This window comes from Macrobrachium nipponense, chromosome 40, assembly GCF_015104395.2.
Source record: "Macrobrachium nipponense isolate FS-2020 chromosome 40, ASM1510439v2, whole genome shotgun sequence".
In the NCBI taxonomy this organism is placed as follows: domain Eukaryota; kingdom Metazoa; phylum Arthropoda; class Malacostraca; order Decapoda; family Palaemonidae; genus Macrobrachium; species Macrobrachium nipponense.
This window is the reverse complement of record NC_061101.1, coordinates 24,523,348-24,544,446: the sequence shown is the minus strand read 5'-3', so window position 1 is coordinate 24,544,446 and position 21,099 is coordinate 24,523,348. Positions and strand designations below refer to the sequence as shown.

At 38.4% G+C, this 21,099-nt stretch overlaps 1 protein-coding gene across 1 annotated transcript in view; it reads right to left on the bottom strand.

Moving 5' to 3' along the window:
* Positions 1-21,099, bottom strand: part of LOC135212322 (glutamate receptor-like) — a 50,736-nt gene that overhangs the window by 483 nt on the left and 29,154 nt on the right. Inside the window, exons 2-11 of the mRNA XM_064245734.1 lie at positions 14,408-14,538; positions 13,502-13,621; positions 12,692-12,924; positions 8,961-9,089; positions 7,970-8,156; positions 6,527-6,763; positions 4,498-4,763; positions 3,386-3,526; positions 1,151-1,337; positions 1-203 (exon numbers count right to left, since the gene is read on the bottom strand). The exon at positions 1-203 is cut by the window's left edge and continues 483 nt beyond it. Coding sequence (XP_064101804.1) covers positions 1-203; positions 1,151-1,337; positions 3,386-3,526; positions 4,498-4,763; positions 6,527-6,763; positions 7,970-8,156; positions 8,961-9,089; positions 12,692-12,924; positions 13,502-13,621; positions 14,408-14,538 — 1,834 coding nt within the window. The remainder of the gene's footprint in view (positions 204-1,150; positions 1,338-3,385; positions 3,527-4,497; positions 4,764-6,526; positions 6,764-7,969; positions 8,157-8,960; positions 9,090-12,691; positions 12,925-13,501; positions 13,622-14,407; positions 14,539-21,099) is intronic.

Below are 21,099 nucleotides of genomic sequence, written 5' to 3'. Positions count from 1 at the left end.
ACCGAGCCGATGACGACCAAAATGAAAGGCCCCTGCAGGTGGGCCAGAGACAGCGCTGGGATGGCGCCGCTCATGATGTCCTCCTCGTTGATGGCTTCGCTGTTCTCCGCCAGGCCCTTGGCTCGGCTCTCCCGCAGCCTCTCCATGCTCTTTCGCCGCGCCTTCTCGATCTCGTCTCTGTACCACTTTTCTATGATGCCAGACTGAAGTCGGGGGAAAAAGGGGTGTTAGACTTCAAGGATTCCAGACTGAAGAGGTAAAAGGGATGCTAGCCTTCAGGGATTCCAGACTGAAGAGGTAAAAGAGATGCTAGCCTTCACGGATTCCAGACTGAAAGGGATACTAGCCTTCAAGGATTCCAGACTGAAAGGGATACTAGCCTTCAAGGATTCCAGACTGAAAGGGGATAAAAGGGATACTAGGCTTCAAGGATTCCAGACTGAAGAGGTAAAAGGTATGCTAGCTTTCAAGGATTCCAGATTGAAGAGGTAAAAGGGATGCTAGCCTTCAAGGATTCCAGACTGAAAGGGGATAAAAGGGATGCTAGCCTTCAAGGATTCCAGACTGAAGGTGGGGAAAAGTGATGTTAGCGTATTCTGGAATTCATAATTTTTTTTCTTTTTTTTACGTAAAGGTCTGGAACACTGTCGTTCGTATAGCTTCTAAGAAATTTCTGACCAAACTAGTAATTCATTAAAGTTATATTTAAACTGAGCAAAAATCTGAACTATATTAAATTCTTTATATTAAAACTAAATCAGATTGCCTTTATAAATAATAATATGTTCTCTCACGGCACCATAAGTAAATTAAATAAGCCATTTACAATTCAACTATAGTTATTACATTCCATCACATCGACACCAAGTGAAGACTTCCACAGCCAGACCATAATCACTACAGAATTTTGTTACTTAACTGAAGTAAATCCATTTCATTAAAACTAAACAAAATAAACCATTTTGCATTAACTAAACTTAGCAAAACTTTTAGAACTAAATCCATATTTATTACATTAATGGAATTGCAACTCAACAGTAAAATCTTTCACAACTAAAGATATTCTATTTAAGCAGAGCAAACTTAATAAAGATGATACGTTACAAAACTACACTATAGTCATTCCATTACATTACAATAACTTTATTACCTCAACGGCCTCGATTAGAATCTTGTCCACGTGGGGCAAGAACGGAGTATCGTGGGACATCGGCCAAGATGAGGGAAGATAGACGATGTTGGACTTCCCTATGTAGAGGCTTGTAGTCCCATCAGGACGAGTGAACTTGTCTACAAGGACGTGGTGCATGTGTTTCAGGAAGTCCACGTGAGAAGACCTGTTTGGGAAACGATTGTTTTTTTAGTTTTCCAGTAATATCTTCATAGAATTATGATTAAGAAGGCACAGGAAAGAAGACTGCAGTGGTATGGCCAAGCGATGAGAATGGATGAGACATAGTCGGAGTGATGCAGATAGTAGTCCCCCTGGTGGGCTAAGTTACGTATATCTTAGTTTTACCAGACCACTGAGCTGATCAACAGTTCTCCTAGGGCTGGCCCGAAGGATTAGATATTTTTACGTGGCTAGGAACCAATTGGTCACCTAGCAACGGGACGCACAGCTTACCTGTAGTGGGATCCGAACCACATGATATCGAGAAATGCATTTCTATCACCAGAAATAAATTCCTCTGATTACGCGTTGGCCGAGCCGAGAATCGAACTTCGGACCACCAGATTGGTAGCTGAGCACGAAAACCTAACCCCCGGTGGGAGAGCAAGAGAAGACTTCATGAACTAAGGTGGATGGATGTAGTTAGCGAAGATCTGAGAGACAAACAATTGTCAGGGAGAGAAGATCCTAATCATATTTTGAGTCCCTGAGCTTCTGTGTACTTTGATATTCAAGGACATAGGCAGAATGTCCTCGAACTTTTTCTCTCACAGTTCTCTGTGCCCTTAGGACCCCGAATTCTTTGCTCACATTTCTCGCTGAGATTTCTATTCGATAATAGGTCTTTGAATTTCATCACCTACAGTTCTGCCTGATATTAGATCAGTGAACTTTGAAAAAATGTTCATCCGGTGAAAAAATGTTCATCCGGTATTAAATCCTTGAAATTCTTCTCTCTCAAATTTTAATCTGATTTTAAATACTTTAACTTTTTTTCAAATTTATGATATACTCTTAAATCCTTGAAATTCTATATTAAATTTTAATATACTCTTAAATCCCTGAACTCCTGAACTAAAAATAATCTCGGTCTTTCAAATAGCTCACTGACTTTTCATTTTTTATATATATAATACGTACCTTAACTTCATCATAAATAATTGACCTGATCATATAGGTCCTTGAACTTTTTGGCAAAGATTGATATCTGATACCGAGTCCTTGGACTCCTTCACAAACATCTCTATCTTACATTAAAGGACCTTGAACTTTCTCGCTGACATTTCTATATTATATTAAGTCTTAGGACTTGTTCCATTGACGTTGCTCAGTGATGAGTGAGGTTTTGAGCGTTGTCACCAAAATCGTAGTCTGATATGAGGTCTTAAACTTCTCCGCTACCGTTTCTAGAGGATATTAAGATTGTAAACTTTCGTGAAATTAACCTGATATGGTCAACAGTTTACTTATTTTAGCTTTTTTTCTCAATCGTTACTGGGAAGCCCATGAAATGGCTTCTCACGTCGGTGTTTCAGGGCTTTTCTAACCTTTCTCACAATGAGATGCAGTCCTACTGCTACTCCTTTCATTAACACACGACCCTCCTTCCTACGGCCTCGACAAACCTACAACACAAAATTTCAAAGCCTATCAGAGCTAACACACAAAAAATTAATGGATTCTGTTTGTTATGCTTTCAATTATAGAAAAGCCTTATTTTTGTCAATCAGAGATCGCCACATTTTTTGCTTTTTCGAACGAAATTTAAAACTCTCCAAACAAAAAATTTAGTGTCCGTTAGAAATGATTCGAACATTCTTATTTCCTTTCGATAATCTTCTACAATAATAAAATCCGAGTGGATCTTTCTTCTTTGTTCGCCCAGGTGCAGCGGGGGTAGGGGCCGTAGTAGGTAGGGGTTCAGGAAGGTAGGGGGAGACATGACACATCCTCACTCCTCCTGCAAATCTGTTTGTCCGCCCCGGGTGGAGGGCGAGGTAGGTAGCAGATCGAGAGGTTAAGGGGAGACATGATGGGCAAGGCTGGGTTCCAGCGCAGCGTTGCGCGCCCCATCAAGCTCGTCACCAATGTTTTCCGTAATATGAGGCTTTAGACCTTATCAAAACTGACTCCACGTTAACGAACTGCTCATGGTCCAGCAGTTCAAATATATCAGAGAAAAACTCTTCAACTCCTCACTCACAGTCTCACCTTTTGTTTTCCTCAGCCAGCCGCATTCCGACGGAAGTCTCGTAACCGATGGTAAGCATTTCTCCGAGTTTCCTGTAAGGAGGGTATTCCGATTTCATGAAGAAGATCTTGGTCGATTCAGAGTAGGTTTCGCCGGTCACCCTGTCAAGAAATAAAGAGAACGAATCAACATGGGACAAGCTGCTAGATTCTTTTAATTCAGTGCCTTGGAGAGTCAACGATTACGTTTTTGTCTGTTGAAAACCCTTAGCTGTATTCACTTAGAAATAAATAATGGTAATATTAAACACAAGGGAGATTACCAAACCACTGAGTCTCATTTCTTGACAATTCTGAGTCCGGACTTTAAGATTTGTTATTAGATTAGATGGCTGCGTATTCGGGGGTGGGTCCTGGGGGCAGGGGGTCCCAGAGGGACCCCCTGCCCATAGGAAAGACTGGGGCTATACAAATTTAAAGTTCCTGCAGTGCATTGCCCACTGTGCGTCATGCACAACACAGGAGAAGTTACCTAATAATTGGTCTTGGATTGTAATGAAATAAACTAAGGTGGCAAAATTGATTAAAGATGTATTTTTACTAGTCAATTTTTTTTTTTTTGCAGATTTATATCCTTTTACTGCAGCTAACTTTTGCCTGAGCTCAAGTTGGGTGTAGGTTCTGTAAGTATAATGCCTACCGGTTTCCAGAATCTAGCTACAAGACTTGATTATGTGATTTTACCAGAGTTGTAAAGACAGATTTATCAGCGTAACCTAAGTGATTTTAAATTATTTGCAAATTGTTGACCAGACCAGATTGATTGATGAGTGCAAATTTTTATTATTGTCATATATCACAGGACAATAACAATTCATCGTCATTTTCATAACACCCCAATCCTCTCTCTTCTCTCTCTCTCTCTCTCTCTCTCTCTCTCTCTCATCTCATCTCCTCGTCCTCTCGTCTCTCTCATTAAAAACATTTTGTGTAGACATCCTGTAATTCCTTACACTATACATCAGGGATAATGAATATGTCAACGGTAGTCAGTGTATCCTCTCCTAGTCTATAAATTTCACAGTCAGGATTGAAATTTAACTTAGACAACAGTCAATCCCCGAGAAACTTACACATCAACAGCTTCCACAAGTTCCTCCACTGTCTCTGCCCTGGGCTGAGGCTTGGGCAGCATCAAGAAAGCGGTGAGATTGGCCCTGTAAACGGAACCGATGAGAAACGAGAACAGCAGCCAGGCTACGACCAGCATCCTCGTCGATCCAGTGTCAGGATGTTGATGAGCGAAGGTCTGATTCAGCAGAGTCCCCACGACCTCCAGGATAGCAATCTCTGCCTCGTGGAGCTTTTCCCACGCCTTCGTCTTGTTCAGAGAAAGCATCTGAAATGGGGTGTTTGTTGGTATTAGAATTTATCTCTGTGGTTCTATCAACAAAATAATGCAGGAACAGGGTCAGATAAACCAAGGCTTAGGAAGTTAGAATGTTCTCCTAAAAAAAAAAGTATGTCATTCTGCTTTTTTGTGTAGTTTCCTTGTGACTGGCATCGGTTTTTCAGAAAATAGAAAAGTACAAAGACCTGTGGATTGAATTGAGATTTCTGTGGAATATCAGTAGATAGGTAGTTTTCATAATCATCAGAGCACTAGGCACAATACCTAAGTTCCTGAAGGAAACCTTGGTAAACTGGAAACAAAAGTAGCCCCAGGACTTATCCTGATTCTGGTAAAAATTTTTACGAGGATTCCAAATATGGGTCTGGTTTTGTTCTATGATGAAAAATTAGGAAGTTGCTGATATACACACTGTTTTCCATCAGAGGGTTTCTTTCCATTCAGTACGGGAAAAGTAAAGAGGTTTCTTTGTTTGAGGGCAAACGCAAAATTTAAGATAATTTTAGTACACTCTTCAAGGTCAAAGACAAGCTCAGTCCTTTGTTTATATCCAACGTTATATATAAGTACAAGTGCCCCAGATATAGTCAGGGGATTAAGTGCTCCAATAGAATTGCATATCTTGTTACATGATTTACTCTCCTTCTGGTTTCTATTATTGTCAATGATGGCTACATTCTGTAGGGTGATTCATACTTTGATATCTTGACTCTTTCATTCTGAAATTGGTTACACCAGTTTAAGTTAAGTGGCTTCATACCATCTTCAGTGATGTTAATCGATGAATCCTTAGCAAAGACTCTTTGCTGCTGGTGTGTTTGATTAAGTCACTCCTTAACCTTTGAGACATAAATTTGACCATCGTGATTTGGCTTTTAAATTCTTCATCTTTTCGGTTCTCATATCACTGTTGTGCAGAGTGATATTCCTGTTGATGACTTCCAGTTGCTACCTTATTCCCTGACTCATACTTTAGACTCGCCTCTGACTTTGCTACATTACCAAGAAAAATTAGTTAGTCTCCCAAGCAATTCCTCCAAGACAACATGCTTTCTCTCGCAAGCCTTATCCTTAACGGAGGAATTCTCCCTTTGAAACCCTTGAACACAGACTTTTTTTTTTTTAGGAGAACATTCTAACTTCCTAAGCCTTGGTTTATCTGACCCTCTTCCTGCATTATTTTGTTGATAGAACCATCTTTACGACGCTAGTATGTACTTATTTGAGAAGAGGCCATTCTCTTTAGCTTTAATTTGTTGGCTCATGTTCCCTTCTGTTGCCACAGATTAGTTGTAAAAGAGACCATCTATTCTCTTAATTCCAACTTCAGCATTCAAGACTCATATAGCATTATAATATTTTCTTTTGGACCACTTTTACGAAAACTAGGATAACATTTCTGAAGCGTACCGAGAAATAATGGATGGAAACTAGAACTGAAGAGATACAACACATCCCACTGTGGGAACTTCTTCACATATAAGATAAGTGACACGTGGAATAAACTGCCACCAGAAGTTGTAAACAGCAACAGTGCTGGGGAAGAGTTTAAAAGAAGGCTAGACAAAATCATTAGGACACTGTGAATCCACAGTAAAACCTGCTCTTACAGATAAGTGAGCACACGATGCCTGCTCGAATGGACTAACAAGTCTTTGAGACATCCTAATCCTTGTAACCCCTTGTAACTTGTAACGTCATGAATTCGGGTGCGAAACAGAAGTCGCAAGATCCAGCATAGTACTACTTACCATAGCGAGTGCAACTGAGGCAAAGGCTAAGCTGACGAGGGTAGCAATCCAGACGTCATCAGTCAAGGGGTAGTAGAGGCTCGTCCAGTGGGGCTTCACAGGAGGCGCAACCATGGAGAAAGCAAAGTACGCGTGTTCGTAGACAAAGGACATGTCATATCTCTCCAGGCGCTCGGGGATCAGGTCCCAGTAGACGGGAGACATGTATGCTTCTCGATCTATGACTAGGCGCTCAACCTGTGGATTATTCGACACCTTAAGACAGGGGTGGCCAGACTTTTTTGGACTTCGAGATCTGCTCTAAAGACTAAAACGCCTTTACGATCTACCATACTACATAATCACATATTAAGTGGGAAAAATAATTTTTCAAATAGCGCCATAGTACGATAAAACATGAGTAGAGATGTTCCGAACTATGTCAGGTATGAGCTGACTGGATAAATCTACTATTCTATCTCTCTTGAAGCAGAGGTGGCCAAACAGTCTATCGCGATCTGCCAGTCGATCGCGACCACTTGTTTGGCCGATCGCTATTCCCCCACAATCCTATTTAAGCAAACAAAAACACAAACATATATATATATATATATATATATATATATATATATATATATATATATATATATATATATATACACACACATATATGACTGGTAAAACTGTTCTGTTACAACGGAATTCCATCTAATAAAAGGACCCCATAAAATGCCAAAACATAGAGAGAAAATACTATATTTCAGAGACTGCTGTCTCTCTCTTCAGGTAGATGAGTGAAAAAAGTTACAGAAAAGGTGGTATATATTTATAAATACCACCTTTTCTGTAACTTTTGTCACTCATCTACCTGAAGAGAGAGACAGCAGTCTCTGAAATATAATATTTTCTCTCTATGTTTTGGCGTTTTATGGGCTCCTTTTATTAGATGGAATTCCGTTGTAACAGAACAGTATATATATATATGTTTGTGTTTTTGTTTGTTTAAATAGGATTGTGGGGGAACAGCGATCGGCCAAACAAGTGGTCGCGATCGACTGGCAGATCGCGATAGACTGTTTGGGCACCTCTGCTTCAAGAGAGATAGAATAGTAGATTTATCCAGTCAGCTCATACCTGACATAGTTCGGAACATCTCTGAGTCTTTCTAGGGAATTATTGAAGTTAGTCCACACTACAGTAAAAACATGTCATGAGCGTACTTCGGCAACTTATCGTATACATATCGCAAACAGGTCGCAAATGAGTCTGCGACCATAACGAACGTTTGGCAAGGGTGGAATAATTACATGAAGCATTGGTTAGAACTACCAATAAGTCGTCGACTTGTATTCAACCTGTTTCGTGACCCGTGTGCGAAAAGTTGCCGATGTATCGATGACATGTTTCACCGTGGTGTGGACGCGATTTTAACCAGAACGGGCAAATCTGGAAGACAATTGGTACCTCATCCCAGTCATCGGCAGGCATGAGGTAGAAAGTGAAGTTCAGCTTCTTAGCGATGACATGGAGAAGAAGACCGTCTGTCCCTGTGATGATCTTCCCTTTGGTGCCGTCTTCCTTGGTGTACTCCTCCTCCATCCAGTATGGGGTGTGCGTCAGGCTGGTCACGTTCACAATACCTCCGTGAAAGCTGCGGTTCGTGATGGAAAATGATCAGTACTTATAAGTAATGTGCGGCTGTCTTCTGTTTTATGTTTTTCTTCAAATAAACTTTTCCTCTTTTTTTTTCCAAGCATCGTGTGTTAGGACTTGATACTGGATAGTGATGTGACTACGTTTTTCTCTGCATTAAGTCCCTTTTTTCGTTTTTTATAGTCTCATAGGCTTAGTTTATTTGCTCTTGAAGTTGTGTTTTTCTTGTTGTATTTTTCTTTGTAGGCCATGTACTTGCAAGAACAGAAGAGGTTACTGTTCACTTTGTTTATTTTGTATTATGTCTCTTTGTGGACAAATTTTGACATTTAAAAATTGTATATTTTTTGTCAATAAAATAACTAACTAACTAGGAGGGGCAGTTCTCTGTAGACACTACTTATTATTGGAGCATTTGGACAGAGTCCTGAAGCATTTTTCTGTTTCCCACTAATTTACTAAAAAGTCAAAGGACAAATATTTTTTCTCGGGAATTTTATGCCAGTTGTCATATCGGGTGAAAAACCATCAAGAAAGTCTAAACATAGAGAGAATCTCTCGACAAATATTACCAAGTTGCCCTGATGTGTTTGTCATGTTTCATGTCACGAGTGTCATAACTTATTATCCACAGCACTAAAGAACTCTAAATATTTTTAAGAGACCTAGAAACAACGAAAACAGGGACCTACAGGAATGATAACATATTGAGAAAATGGTCAAGTTATTCCGTATTAGAACTTGAGGAGTCCAACTCTGCCGGAAATACATTTAACATGACAATTAACAGACTGTATCTTACTCTTGGTATTTGTCAGGGAAGAGGCGTTGACCTGTATGAAGACGAAATCCCATCCCCGGAGCCCAAGTTCCGATGACTACTTCTTTGGGACCCTCGGGACTATAAGGGAAATGAGAATAGATAACCCATCTGTGAAAGAAAACGTTAAAACATTAGATGACGATAGCATATCGATGACATCTGAGTATAAACAAATTTACATGGAAAGAAGCAACAGGCATAATCAAGTTTGCGTACGACCCTCTATTATTATTATTTTTTAAAAATCCTCATAGTAGCACAAGTCTTCAAATGGAGAAACAAATCCACAGTTATGCAAATGTACTGTCGGCCAAAAAACTGGTGGCAGAGTTTCATAATTTTTCGTTCACCTGCCTGACGCACGATTCATGCCTTATTTATCGATTTTTCTTTTCAAAGATGGAAGAAATCATATGTAATGACGTTAAAAACAGTCACTAATATTTTTAGAACATTATGTTATGTTATTGTGTAAAACTACTTTCCATATAGCAAAATTGACGTGAACGAAACGAAGTGATAGAAAACATCGTATCACAACCACTGATATACATTACCAAATAGATAGGAGACACTTATCACTAGTAGTATCGCATAAACATAGTCCTTACATTTCAATATTAAGTTGAAGGTAGTTGAACTATTCCATTTGTTAAATTTTACAGAAAACATTGGGATCTCACAAAATGCTATCAAATTTAAAAACAAAAAGAAAAAAAAACAATAACCTAACAGTGTGAACCATGCGACCTCACTCTATTGCTTTTGATGTCATTATGTGCACAGGAATCCAATGTCAATGTGTCATTTATCGGTCTATGAAACATCCCTCGATGAGCTAGAGACAATTATTGCACTGCATTTGGTGCAAGTTCCTGATGGAGAGATATCAAGAAAGCTTAATAAACCGGAGAGAATCATACATAGATGAATCAAACTGTTTAAAGAACGGCAAAGTTTAGAACAGGGGCCTAGAGGTGGAACACCTTGAAGCACCCAAGAGAGCAAGACAATACAGTAGGGTAAATGTTGCTGAGCAACATTCATTTGTGAATTTTGAATTCTAGTGCCTCGTCACGGTATTGCTGAACCAAGAATCATGACTAGCTCTAAGCTTATGACTGGTGTCTGATGAATTCTTTAAATGGAGAGGAAGAGATTTTTAAATCTACATTTGAAATCTTTGATAGGTGTCTAATGAATAAGCAAACTTATCTTTGATGGATGAGAGATTCGTTAGGCTTACTCTTTTTGTTTTGTTTTTCATCGGTGGCCAGTGAATACTACGGATAGGGAGGGAAACAGTTTCAATGATGCATGCATTTTTTTTTTCTTCAAACCTAAAGAATACATTTTATTGGGAGATACTTTATTAACATTGGCCTAATCCCTCCATCACTCCTATACGCCACCTCCGCTCTCTTCTACATCTCAGGCGACTCGATCCGACTTCTCGCTACGAACTCCATCGCGTGAAAGCATCACTAATGATAACGGTTTTTTAAAAAATTCCCCGCACCGACAACGGACGCCTTAAAATGTTTGTTTATAAAATATTTTCTGTTCAAAGATGTTTATAAAATATTTTCTGTTCAAAGAAACTTTATCTTTCATTCCCCAAAATATGTGCATACACTCGTGTTACACCCCGTATGATTGTTGTAGCCGTCAAAGAGCAACCCTTGATTAAAGCAGTAGGTTTTTCTTGAAAAAAGAAAAAAAAAATATGAAATAGACTTAAACGAGAACGTCACCTTCCACATTTCTTATCCTTTCAGCTACTTATAATATGCTTATGGTAGTAGGTCTAGGTATATTATGTGAAAATAATTTTTAATTAATTTCTATTTAGAAGAAATGAATAGCTACAGAAAGATCAACCTAAGAAAGCTTTAATGAAAGTAAGCCTTTCTTAATGTATTCATCAGTTTTGACTCCCACAGCTTTCCAAACGTGCCCTAGATGAACAGGATATATGTAAGGAAATTTTGATAAAAAATAAAAGACTGAATTATATTAGTTTGATTTTTTTTTTTATGATTGCTTTTTGACTTTGAATAGCTAGGTCTGAGTAAATTATGTTAAGCAATTATGAAAAGGATAAGAAGAAAGGCGAACATGGCTAATAAAACAATAATAACAGGAAAAATCAAATAAAGCAGATTAATATATACGTATATTGTCGATTTAGATATTCATTCATACATAGTATCCGAGAGAGTATACTACTGAAAATAGATCTAGACTAATCATGTGTGAAAATCAGAAGTCCAATTTAGGCCCACTAAATGTGTCATGCAAATTATTTTATTGATCAAAGGACAAAATTAGTTTAATTAAACATCGTTTTCAAAGAATGTTAACGCTTTGATGTATTGTTTATCGGCTGTAGGAGACGAAATGACAACACCCCAGTGCAGTACGATACGTTGAGTCAAGACTCGAGCGGCAGCAAAGCCAACTTCAAAATGCTTAGGTATGCTGTCACGAAGTTAGAGCTGAGAATAAAATTAGAAATCGTGGATCCATCGGTATATATTTTCATTACTTTGCAAAATAATTATCTTTAATACGTTGAATAAGTCTACTCAATTCTAATGTAATTTATTTCAAGTATAGCACCTTTGAAAGGAAATGTTATTTATTGTTAAGTAAATAATCTGGCACCTGCATATGGCAATATTTCCATAACGAACAAGGAATTAAGAAACTACGCCAATTCTTCGTTGGCCGACAGTACATATATTTAAATTTAAAACTTTAAGGATAGCTTTCGGGATTCTGTTCGGTTCCCCTTATCAATCTGAGATTGGTAAAGGGAACCGAACAGATTCCCGAAAGATATCCTTAAAGTTTTAAATTTAAATATATGTGTATTTACATAACTGTTGATTTGTTTCTCCATTATTATTATTGTTATTATTTCAGCAGATGGAACCTATTCACATGGAACAAGCACACCAAAAGGGCCATTGACTTGAAATTCAAGCTTCCAAAGAATGTTGGTTTCAACCTCCCACTGCAGACGCCACACTGCGCCAGTAACTGATCATGATACAGAGCCAGTGATTTTTGCCACCCTGTGGGAGACGCGAGCCAGCTACGACTAAGTGGCATTCTACGACATTAACCACTATACCAAAATTTCCTCTTTCTGTCTTTCGCACACATATACACACACCAATTGCTCCTAGTCATTCTGATACTGTTGTATATTATTTAACCAAAGTTAAAATTCACTTTATATTTATCATCCTCCTTCCATCCCCCGTAGGAGGGTAGTGTTGTCAGTGCACCTCACGCGGTGCACTGTAGGCATTGCTTAAGGGTTTTTGCAGCGTCCCTTGGGCCCCTAGCTGCAACCTCTTTCATTCCTTTTTCTGTACCTTCGTTCATATTCTCTTTCTTCAGTTTGACTTTCCACCCTCTCTAACAAATGTTTTACAGTGCAACTGCGAGGTTTTCCTCCCGTTACGCCTTTCAGACCTTCTTACTGTCCATTTCCTTTTCAGCGCTGAATGACCTCGCAGGTCCCAGCACTTGGCCTTTGGCCTAAATTCTATAATCCAATCCAATCCAATCCTCCTTCCATCGCACTTTTCATCATATTCCTTCAATGACCTTTTGTTTATTACCAAACACACACACACAGCAGGTACTTTCAACTTAAAAGACGTTTACTACGAAACTCTGGAGGCGACTGTACCTACCTGTATGAAACTCCCTTGACCTCCAGGTTCACAAACATGGTACTCATCAAGGAATAGATCCAGTGCTGGGATATGAGATAAGTCAGGCTAGCCGGCTCTAGCCTCGTAACGACGAGCATCTTCGTCGGCCACCCCACTAGCCTCGCTTTCAGTCCCACCTTGGCCAACGCCGTCAGGAAGACGGGATCGTCGCTGAGCACAATGACCACAACGCACCAGGAAGCTTTCCTCAGCTGTGGGTGTGTGGATGGTCTCTGGTTATGTATCTGTCATCGCAGCAATTCAGGTCACTGACACCAAAAAATGTGCCGCGTATATATGCTGTTTTTTTTTTAAAGGCTGATGAATGCACTTGGAGTTTGGGCCGTCAATTATAATTACAGTGCAGTTCGTAACTTTGTTATCTTTAGGAGAATCATCTTTTTATCATCATCGGAATAATAATAATAATAATAATAATAATAATAATAATAATAATAATAATATTATTATTATTATTATTATTATTATACAGTTTCAAAGTGACTAGATTTTATAAATGTTATTATACAATTTTATTATTATTATTATTATTATTATTATTATTATTATTATTATTATTATTATTATTATTATTATTATTATTATTATTATTATATAAAATTTTGAAACCACAACAACTGACAATTAAAGATACAGCTGTATGTAACGTTAAAAACTACAACTGGCAATAAACGACACTGCTTCTTATAACGTAAGTGTAACATTTTCCAGGAGCAGACAAAAAGTGTTAAAAAATAAAGCGGTTACACATAATAACCTTCAGTTTACCTTTGTGACTTCTCGAAGGGTACTGGACATCGCTGACCTCGAGTTATTGGCATCTTCGGCGTCATACATCAGTTCAAAAGTCGAGATTCCGTGAGGAGCCTCAGTCTCCAGCTCCAACTCCTGAAATCGAGAATAGCTTCAGAAACCCTCCTGAAGAATATGGGATTAGATTTCGTATCAAATGTCTCGAGTCGGGATTCTTTTCAAGAATAGGAAAAGTGGATTTCGTTTCAAGGTTAGTAAGGTAGGTTCCTTGTCAAAAAGAGAGGAACTGTAGTAGATTCACATCAACCTTGCATTTGATGTCTAGGCCAGTCCCTCACGACGCTTCTGATTGGCTGTTGATAAACCAATCACAGGGCTGGAAACTCTCAGTCTCTCTCGAGAGTTCACATAGAAGATGTATGGTCCACCTCTCCTGAGGGATACTTTTGAAAGACGTATCCCTCAGGAGAGGTGGAACATACCGAGATCCTAGCCATGTGAACTCTCGAGAAAGACCGAGAGTTTCCATCCTGTGACTGGCTTATCAACAGCCAATCAGGAGCGTCGTAAGGGACTGGCCTAGACATCAAATGCACGGTTGATGTGAATCTACTATAGCCTAGTTTATAAGAACAGGAAAGCGAGCTCCTTTTGAAGAGTGGAAAAGTATATAGTTCCATTTCAAGAATAGAGAAGCTAGGTTCCTTTGCAAGAACAGATAGGTTGGTTTCATTTCAAGAATTCGATGTTTGCCAATTTAGGATGAAGAACGTTTAATTCAGTCGCGAGGATGGAAACTTTTTAAAGAAAAAATTAAGCTCCACTGGAAGAGATATAAAATTGTCTTCTAATTCATGAGTATGACATTATATAACTGTTATTTAAAAAAAATATGATAATAATAGCAATAATAATATTTACCTGAATCAAGTAAGAGGAGTAAGGATCAGTCTTCTTGTCTGCCACAAAGATGACGGAGCAATCTCGTCTGGTTGTGGCCTTCAGCAGGGGCTTCAGAGGTTCGTCGGCTCTTTGTAGGTAGTGCTCTTCCTCTGTAGGGTGAAGGACCTGTTAGGCTTGAATCTTGTTCATTACCAAATAGTTCTAAGGGTTTGTTACAACGAAGGTTGATCAGGAAATGCACAGATTTAGCTGTCTCTTAGTTTAAGGGTTTGATACACCGGAATGATGCTCCAGGTAGCGGGAAGACTGAAAATTGTGAGTAAGTATGAATGTATGTTTGTGTGTTTATGTATGTATATATATATATATATATATATATATATATATATATATATATATATATATATATGTGTGTGTGTGTGTGTGTGTGTGTGTGTGTGTGTGTGCGTACGTATGTATTCCCTAGGGAATACGTGAAATGACCAATTCGCTTAGGAAACATTTGATCCCCAGGGGCTAGTACTAAACACGGCGAGACTGATTCATCTACACCGTTCCGCTGTGTTTAGTACTAGCCCCTGGGAGATCAAATGTGTTTTGCTGTCTTTACTACTATCCCCTGGATCATATGTGTTTCACCGGTTTAATAGTACTAGGCCATGGGGGATCAAATGTGTTTTTTCATGTTTAGTACTAGCCCTTGAGGGATTAAATGTGTATCGCCGTGTTTAGTAATAGCCCAGTGGGATCAAGTGCACTTAGGGACATTTGATTCCCTAAGGGAGAGTACTAACACGGCAAAACAGTGTAGTAGATGAATCACTGTTTCGCCAGGTTTGGTACTAGCTCCTCGGCGATCAAAATGTTCTTAAGTGAATTGGTTATTTCACATGTTCGTTTGGGATTTCGTTTCAGAGATTCACTGTAACACACACATAGTATATATACTCTCGTAGTCCATAATTCAAGAAACATGCTAATGGGTCACTTGCAACGAACTTCAAGTTAGAACAGGAATTTCTTTGTCAAACGTACGAGAAAAATGTGGCATCCAAACTGGTACTTTTAGCTATGATCCGCCGCCATTCCGGTAAAAAAAAAAAATCGCAGCTAATACAGTCATTTTTCCCGGAACGAGAGCGACGACTCACTATGTTTCCGAAGAGGTATTATGAGGAATTTTTGTCATCGGGAATATAATAATAATAAAAGCCTGCAGCGGGCCAACGAATCTAAACAGCATGTTTTTTGGAGGGCCGTTATAAAGAATCTTCCTTATTCGACAGGCAAGCCAACTATTCAGCGCATTTGTATTGAGTTCGTCAGAGTCGATTACCCTTGAAAGTATAACGTAAACAAACAGCTTTATTGCAATTATCGGCGGTATTATTAATCACACAGCGATAATATTACCGCTAGAATGAGTTTAGACAACCAAGATTCCATGGAAGTGTTCGATGTGACCGTAACGTTCCCGGATGGTGTGATAAAAGCAAAAAAGGGAAATATCTCTGTGTCGGTGGCTTCTATGGTCAAAGCAAAGCAGGTTAGGGTAATGTTTATGTTTTCATATGATGGTGATAACGATGATTGTGAGCTTCTTCCGGTAATATATCTATGTTGGTATTAAGTAAGGAAGTGCCATAGTAAGTGAGGGTAAGGAAGTAACTAGTGTTATGAAAGAAAACAATGAAAAGGCCAAGGGAAGACTGTTAGTATAAAAAAGAAAAAAAAGATTCCATCAATAGTAACGCTTAGGGTAAATGACGGAGCGGCAACATAACGACCACCCCTCCCGGAACGCGGCCACTTCCCGAAAACGCACTGAATTATTTCATAATTTGGGAGAAAACACATACTTTGAGAGGATTACAGAAGCTCATGGTAGCGAATTCAATTACGTTTTTTTCGGGAAGGTAGCCAGGTTCTGGGAGAGGTGGCAGCTGTGTCGCCGCTAGGTCATTTACCTTATAGTGATAGTGGTACCCCGTATGACGATTGGGTGCATCCCTTTAATAGTGATGCAAAATGTGATGAACCGTCCTCTTGTACAGTAAGTTCCAAAACTGAAGCGACAAATTTCAGAGAATTTCGTTCGAAATTCGCTAACTGGCAACTACAAATCGTAGCTGAAAAATATTTTTTTTTCTACAGTGATTAGTGAAAGCTCTATCAAGCAAAATAAAGCTAACATATGATGCACAAATATCAAATCTATGATATTTATAACAATCATAAGAAAACATTACGGTAATAGTAATTATTTTAAAGTATAGCAATTACTTCAAACCTTAGAAACGAAACAATTTGAAATTCTCGTTCAACACAGGATTACCAACATTTCCAATGTATATTTCGAGCAATGTGGAAACAAATATTTAATATTATAGTGTATTATCAATTATTTTAGCGAAGATGCATAAAACCATGCAAGTATCAATAGAATGTGAAGGGAAAATCTCCGCGACATTAAACATAATCAACCATGAATGCACCTAGATTCAATGGAGAAGTTGGGGGTGGTTGGTAGTTCTGATTCTAGCTTCTAGGACCGAGCATAAAACACCATCTTCGAGAAAGGCTCTAACCTCTGCTGCTACCTTGAGGTGACTAGGCCTAGTTCCGGGCATTGCAAGGCTTACAATGCAGGGCCACTGTCTGTTATTTATGCAAAGATAGAACCTTCAGGACCGACACCAGGACCTGTCCTTGCACCTGGGAAACAGACTCGCTATATAAATAATAAGAAAGTCGGTCGCAAGTAACCAGCAGAACACCCCGTTAAAATCACCATCTGGTTAAGTAGGGAGCAGGGTTGCCAGATTTTCAAGGCTAAAAGTTGCCAATGATGCTAGAAAAGTTGCCAAAAGTTGCCAACCTCCCTTTTCCACTAATAACCCTTGATTAATTTAGCCAAAAACATCCTTCCTTAATGCATTTTCTCTAGTTACCTGTGCATTTGCCATAAAATGAGAGAAACTTGAATTTCACAAGGTATCATAAATCGTTGTGTTGAAATTTTTGTACTGATACAAATAGTAGTTTTCGATTTGCATTTATTATCTCAGTAGGGGTGTCATTTAGGGGGGGGGCAACTGTCCCCCCCCCCCTTCACGCCCCAAGCCCCAATAAGGAAAAACAGCTGATTTTCCATTTTTCCTGCCAAAATTCAAATGTGTTATCACATTAAGTTTACCTATCTATCTTTATTAAGCTACCAGTGAGGATGAGATAAATAAACAGTAGTGGGAGTCTATGGATTTTGTTGAAATACCTTTTGTGTCAATGACAGGGCTTAGGCCTACACGTCAAATTCTTATATTTTTGAGGCAATGACAGGGCATAGGCCTACACGTCAAATTCTTATATTTTGAGGCAATGACAGGGCTTGGGCCTACACGTCAAATTCTTATATTTTGAGGCAATGACAGGGCATAAGCCTACACATCAAATTCTTATATTTTGAGAAAATGACAGGGCATAAGCCTACACATCAAATTCTTATATTTGAGAAAATGACAGGGCATAAGCCTACACGTGAAATTCACATATTTTGAGCCAATGATAGGGCATAACCCTACACGCCAAATTCATATATTTTGAGGCAATGACGGGATAGGCCTACACATCAAATTCTTATTTGAGGCAATGTCAAGGCATAGACCTACACATAAAATTCTTATATTTTGAGACAATGTCAAGGCATAGACCTATACATAAAATTCTTATATTTTGAGACAATGACAGGGCATGGGCTACACGTCAATTTCTTATTGCAAATGGTTTTCTAACCGTATCTGTTGGAAATAGGGTAGTATATCTTGTTATTAATATAGTAGTTTCAAGTTGAAACTTTCAACTCCACGATATATAATGTATAAGTATACAGTGGAATGTACACTTATAAACAAGATTACATACACACATATGCGTGGATGGCCAATCTTAGGACTGTCTCAGCCCTTACACCAACTATCAAACTGCTTTCAATGAACTATACTGAAAATATATTTACTAAAGGGATAAATTATATTGCTGTGACGAGTAAATATAAGGCTGCTGTAGTGTTTCTATGAGAATGAAAGCTATGGTAGGAAGGCATCATAAGATTAGAATTAGAAAAATGTATGACAGCTGAAAGTTATGTATGAGATGATCCAACCAGTCTGCGACTGCGAGTAGCCCATGATTCATTTGGTTTTGGGGCATTCTTATTGAGTCAGTCTCTCTCTCTCTCTCTCTCTCTCTCGCTCTCTCTCTCTCGCACTCTCTCTCTCTCCTCTCTCTCTCTCTCTTTGTTGTTAGGAGAATATTCTAGCGCAGACAATATTCATAAAGATCTCGATTACTTTTTGAGTTGAAAAAAGCATTACTAAATTTCAGTTAAGAGGTAGGCGGATAATTCTTTGCGCCAATATTTTATGAATAGGCCTATGTTTATTCTGCAATGTTAGGATACCATATGAAAAATTTTGGAAGACACTACAAGCACTATAACAGCAGCAACAAAAACAAGAAGAAACTAAACAAGAACCAAAATAAAACAGTTGAATATAAGATAGGCCTATAATTCAAACGTCATAAGATGCGTAAACCGACAAAAAGGCATACTCCCTTATCGGTCTACGTAAATTTTTATGATCGTGTTATCGAGAAAGGAGATACTATACACACAGACACAACAATAAATCGTACTAATATCACTTATAACTCTATGAAATCAAGCAAAATATCACAGCAACTCTCCAACACAACACAACAAACGTGGCTGTGGCGGCAAAAACGTCGTTCTTAATCTTGATTAACTCAGGTCAGAGTGGAGGTTTGACCTTTGTATTGGCAAAGAAATTAATTTCAAACTATTCTGGCTGTGATGGTAAGCGGCAAAGCATAATTGTGGACTTTGCAGTAGAATTTTGCAACAATCGTTCAGAAAAAGCAACAATATATTGTTGATAACCGAAAGTTGCCAACAAGTTGCCAATTTCGGTAGTAGTTGCCAACCACAAAATTCTGTTGCTAACCACCTCAGAAGTTGCCAACTTTCATGATTTTGGCACCAAAGTTGCCAACTTGGCAACCCTGGTAGGGAGACGACAGACCCCAACCACCCCTTCCCCCCTCTACTCTACCTCTACCTCTACCCACAATACTAACTCCAACTTTTTCACTTCAATCCATTACCTCAAATCTTCGAATCAAATTCCAACCGTGAAATTTAAGACTGAATTTGCGTAAGTGGGCGTATCATAAGGGAGTGATATCACCCAATTTCATATTTCCACTGACAACCAGTAATCAGTTCGATCCAGTCAAGATTTATGCGTAACAGAGAAATTTATGAGTTTTTTGGGGATATTAATATATATCTATATATATATATATATCTATTATATATATTATATATATTATATATATTATATATATTAATATTTATATATATAAAAGAAGCACCGAGCAATGAACCAATAGGCCTAGTGCTCGATTCTTAAAACAGACCACTGGTTATTCCTGATAGATAAAAACGTCCTGAGAGAGAGAGAGAGAGAGAGGAGCATACAAGGGATACTCGAATTAAGCATATTCACACTCCGGATCGTATGGACAAGAATAGTCTCACTTAGGCACTAAAAAAAAAAAAAGGTGGAAACCTACGAAAATACTTGTTTGGTGCGACCCTGAACGCAATTCCGCATGCACAAATTTGCACAATCGAGAAATTCCATGAAATTATTAACTAACAAGCTGGAAAATATATTTCCTTGATTCTTGAAATAGGCCTAACCATGTAACCAACGCTAAAACTCGCACATAACTTGGATTTCGGTTTTTTTTTTTTTTTTTACACCAACTTGTCTTATTTATATTTCATTTAATCAGATGCTAAACTTCTCTGTGCTGTATCAAAAGAAATCATAATATTTTCGATATAACGCTATAAAAGTAGAAAGTTAATTTACAAAATTTAGGCCAATGCTTAATGCACACGGTTCCTGCTGCCACTCTATGATGAACACTTCATATCACACTTTGGAAGCCGCAGATGTTTCTTTGGGGAAATTCTTTTTTTTTTTTCTATTAATAAACAATTACTGAACTAACATTGATCATTCACTGGGGGAATACTTTGTGCGCTTATACAGTTACCCCCCCGGAAGCGAACGTTCGTGAGCTTCAAATACGCTGTTCATCTCAGGCTCATGAAGGCACTTTTTAGGGGAGTGCTTCACAAACTTCCAACAAACGTTTTTTTCACATACTTAGGACGTGAATGATAATGTAACTCGATATACAGTAAATTATGCGTTTTGTCATAGATTTTAGCCCTGTCACATGCAGAAATATAGTGATGCACAAAAATCGTAATATTATAGTATATAAAAACATGTACATACCTCATTTGAACCTTTAGAAGAAAATTAAAGAATTTTCCATTTCTTAAAAGGACTTCCTTTATTAATTGTTGTTTTAAACATTCGTGCTCATTTGGTGAGCTAACAACAACATATAAAGTAATGAAATATGTTTATATAAGCCCAACATTATACAGCAATTATGTGTAATCGAGAAATTTGAATTGTGTGGGAAATGGTCACCAAATGTCGCCACCAGATGTCTCTGCAGCAGCGCAAACAAATTGGCGGGCCGCACGAACTGAATCTGTTTGACAAGAATTAGATTTACATGCAAGTGCATGCCAGCTGATATAC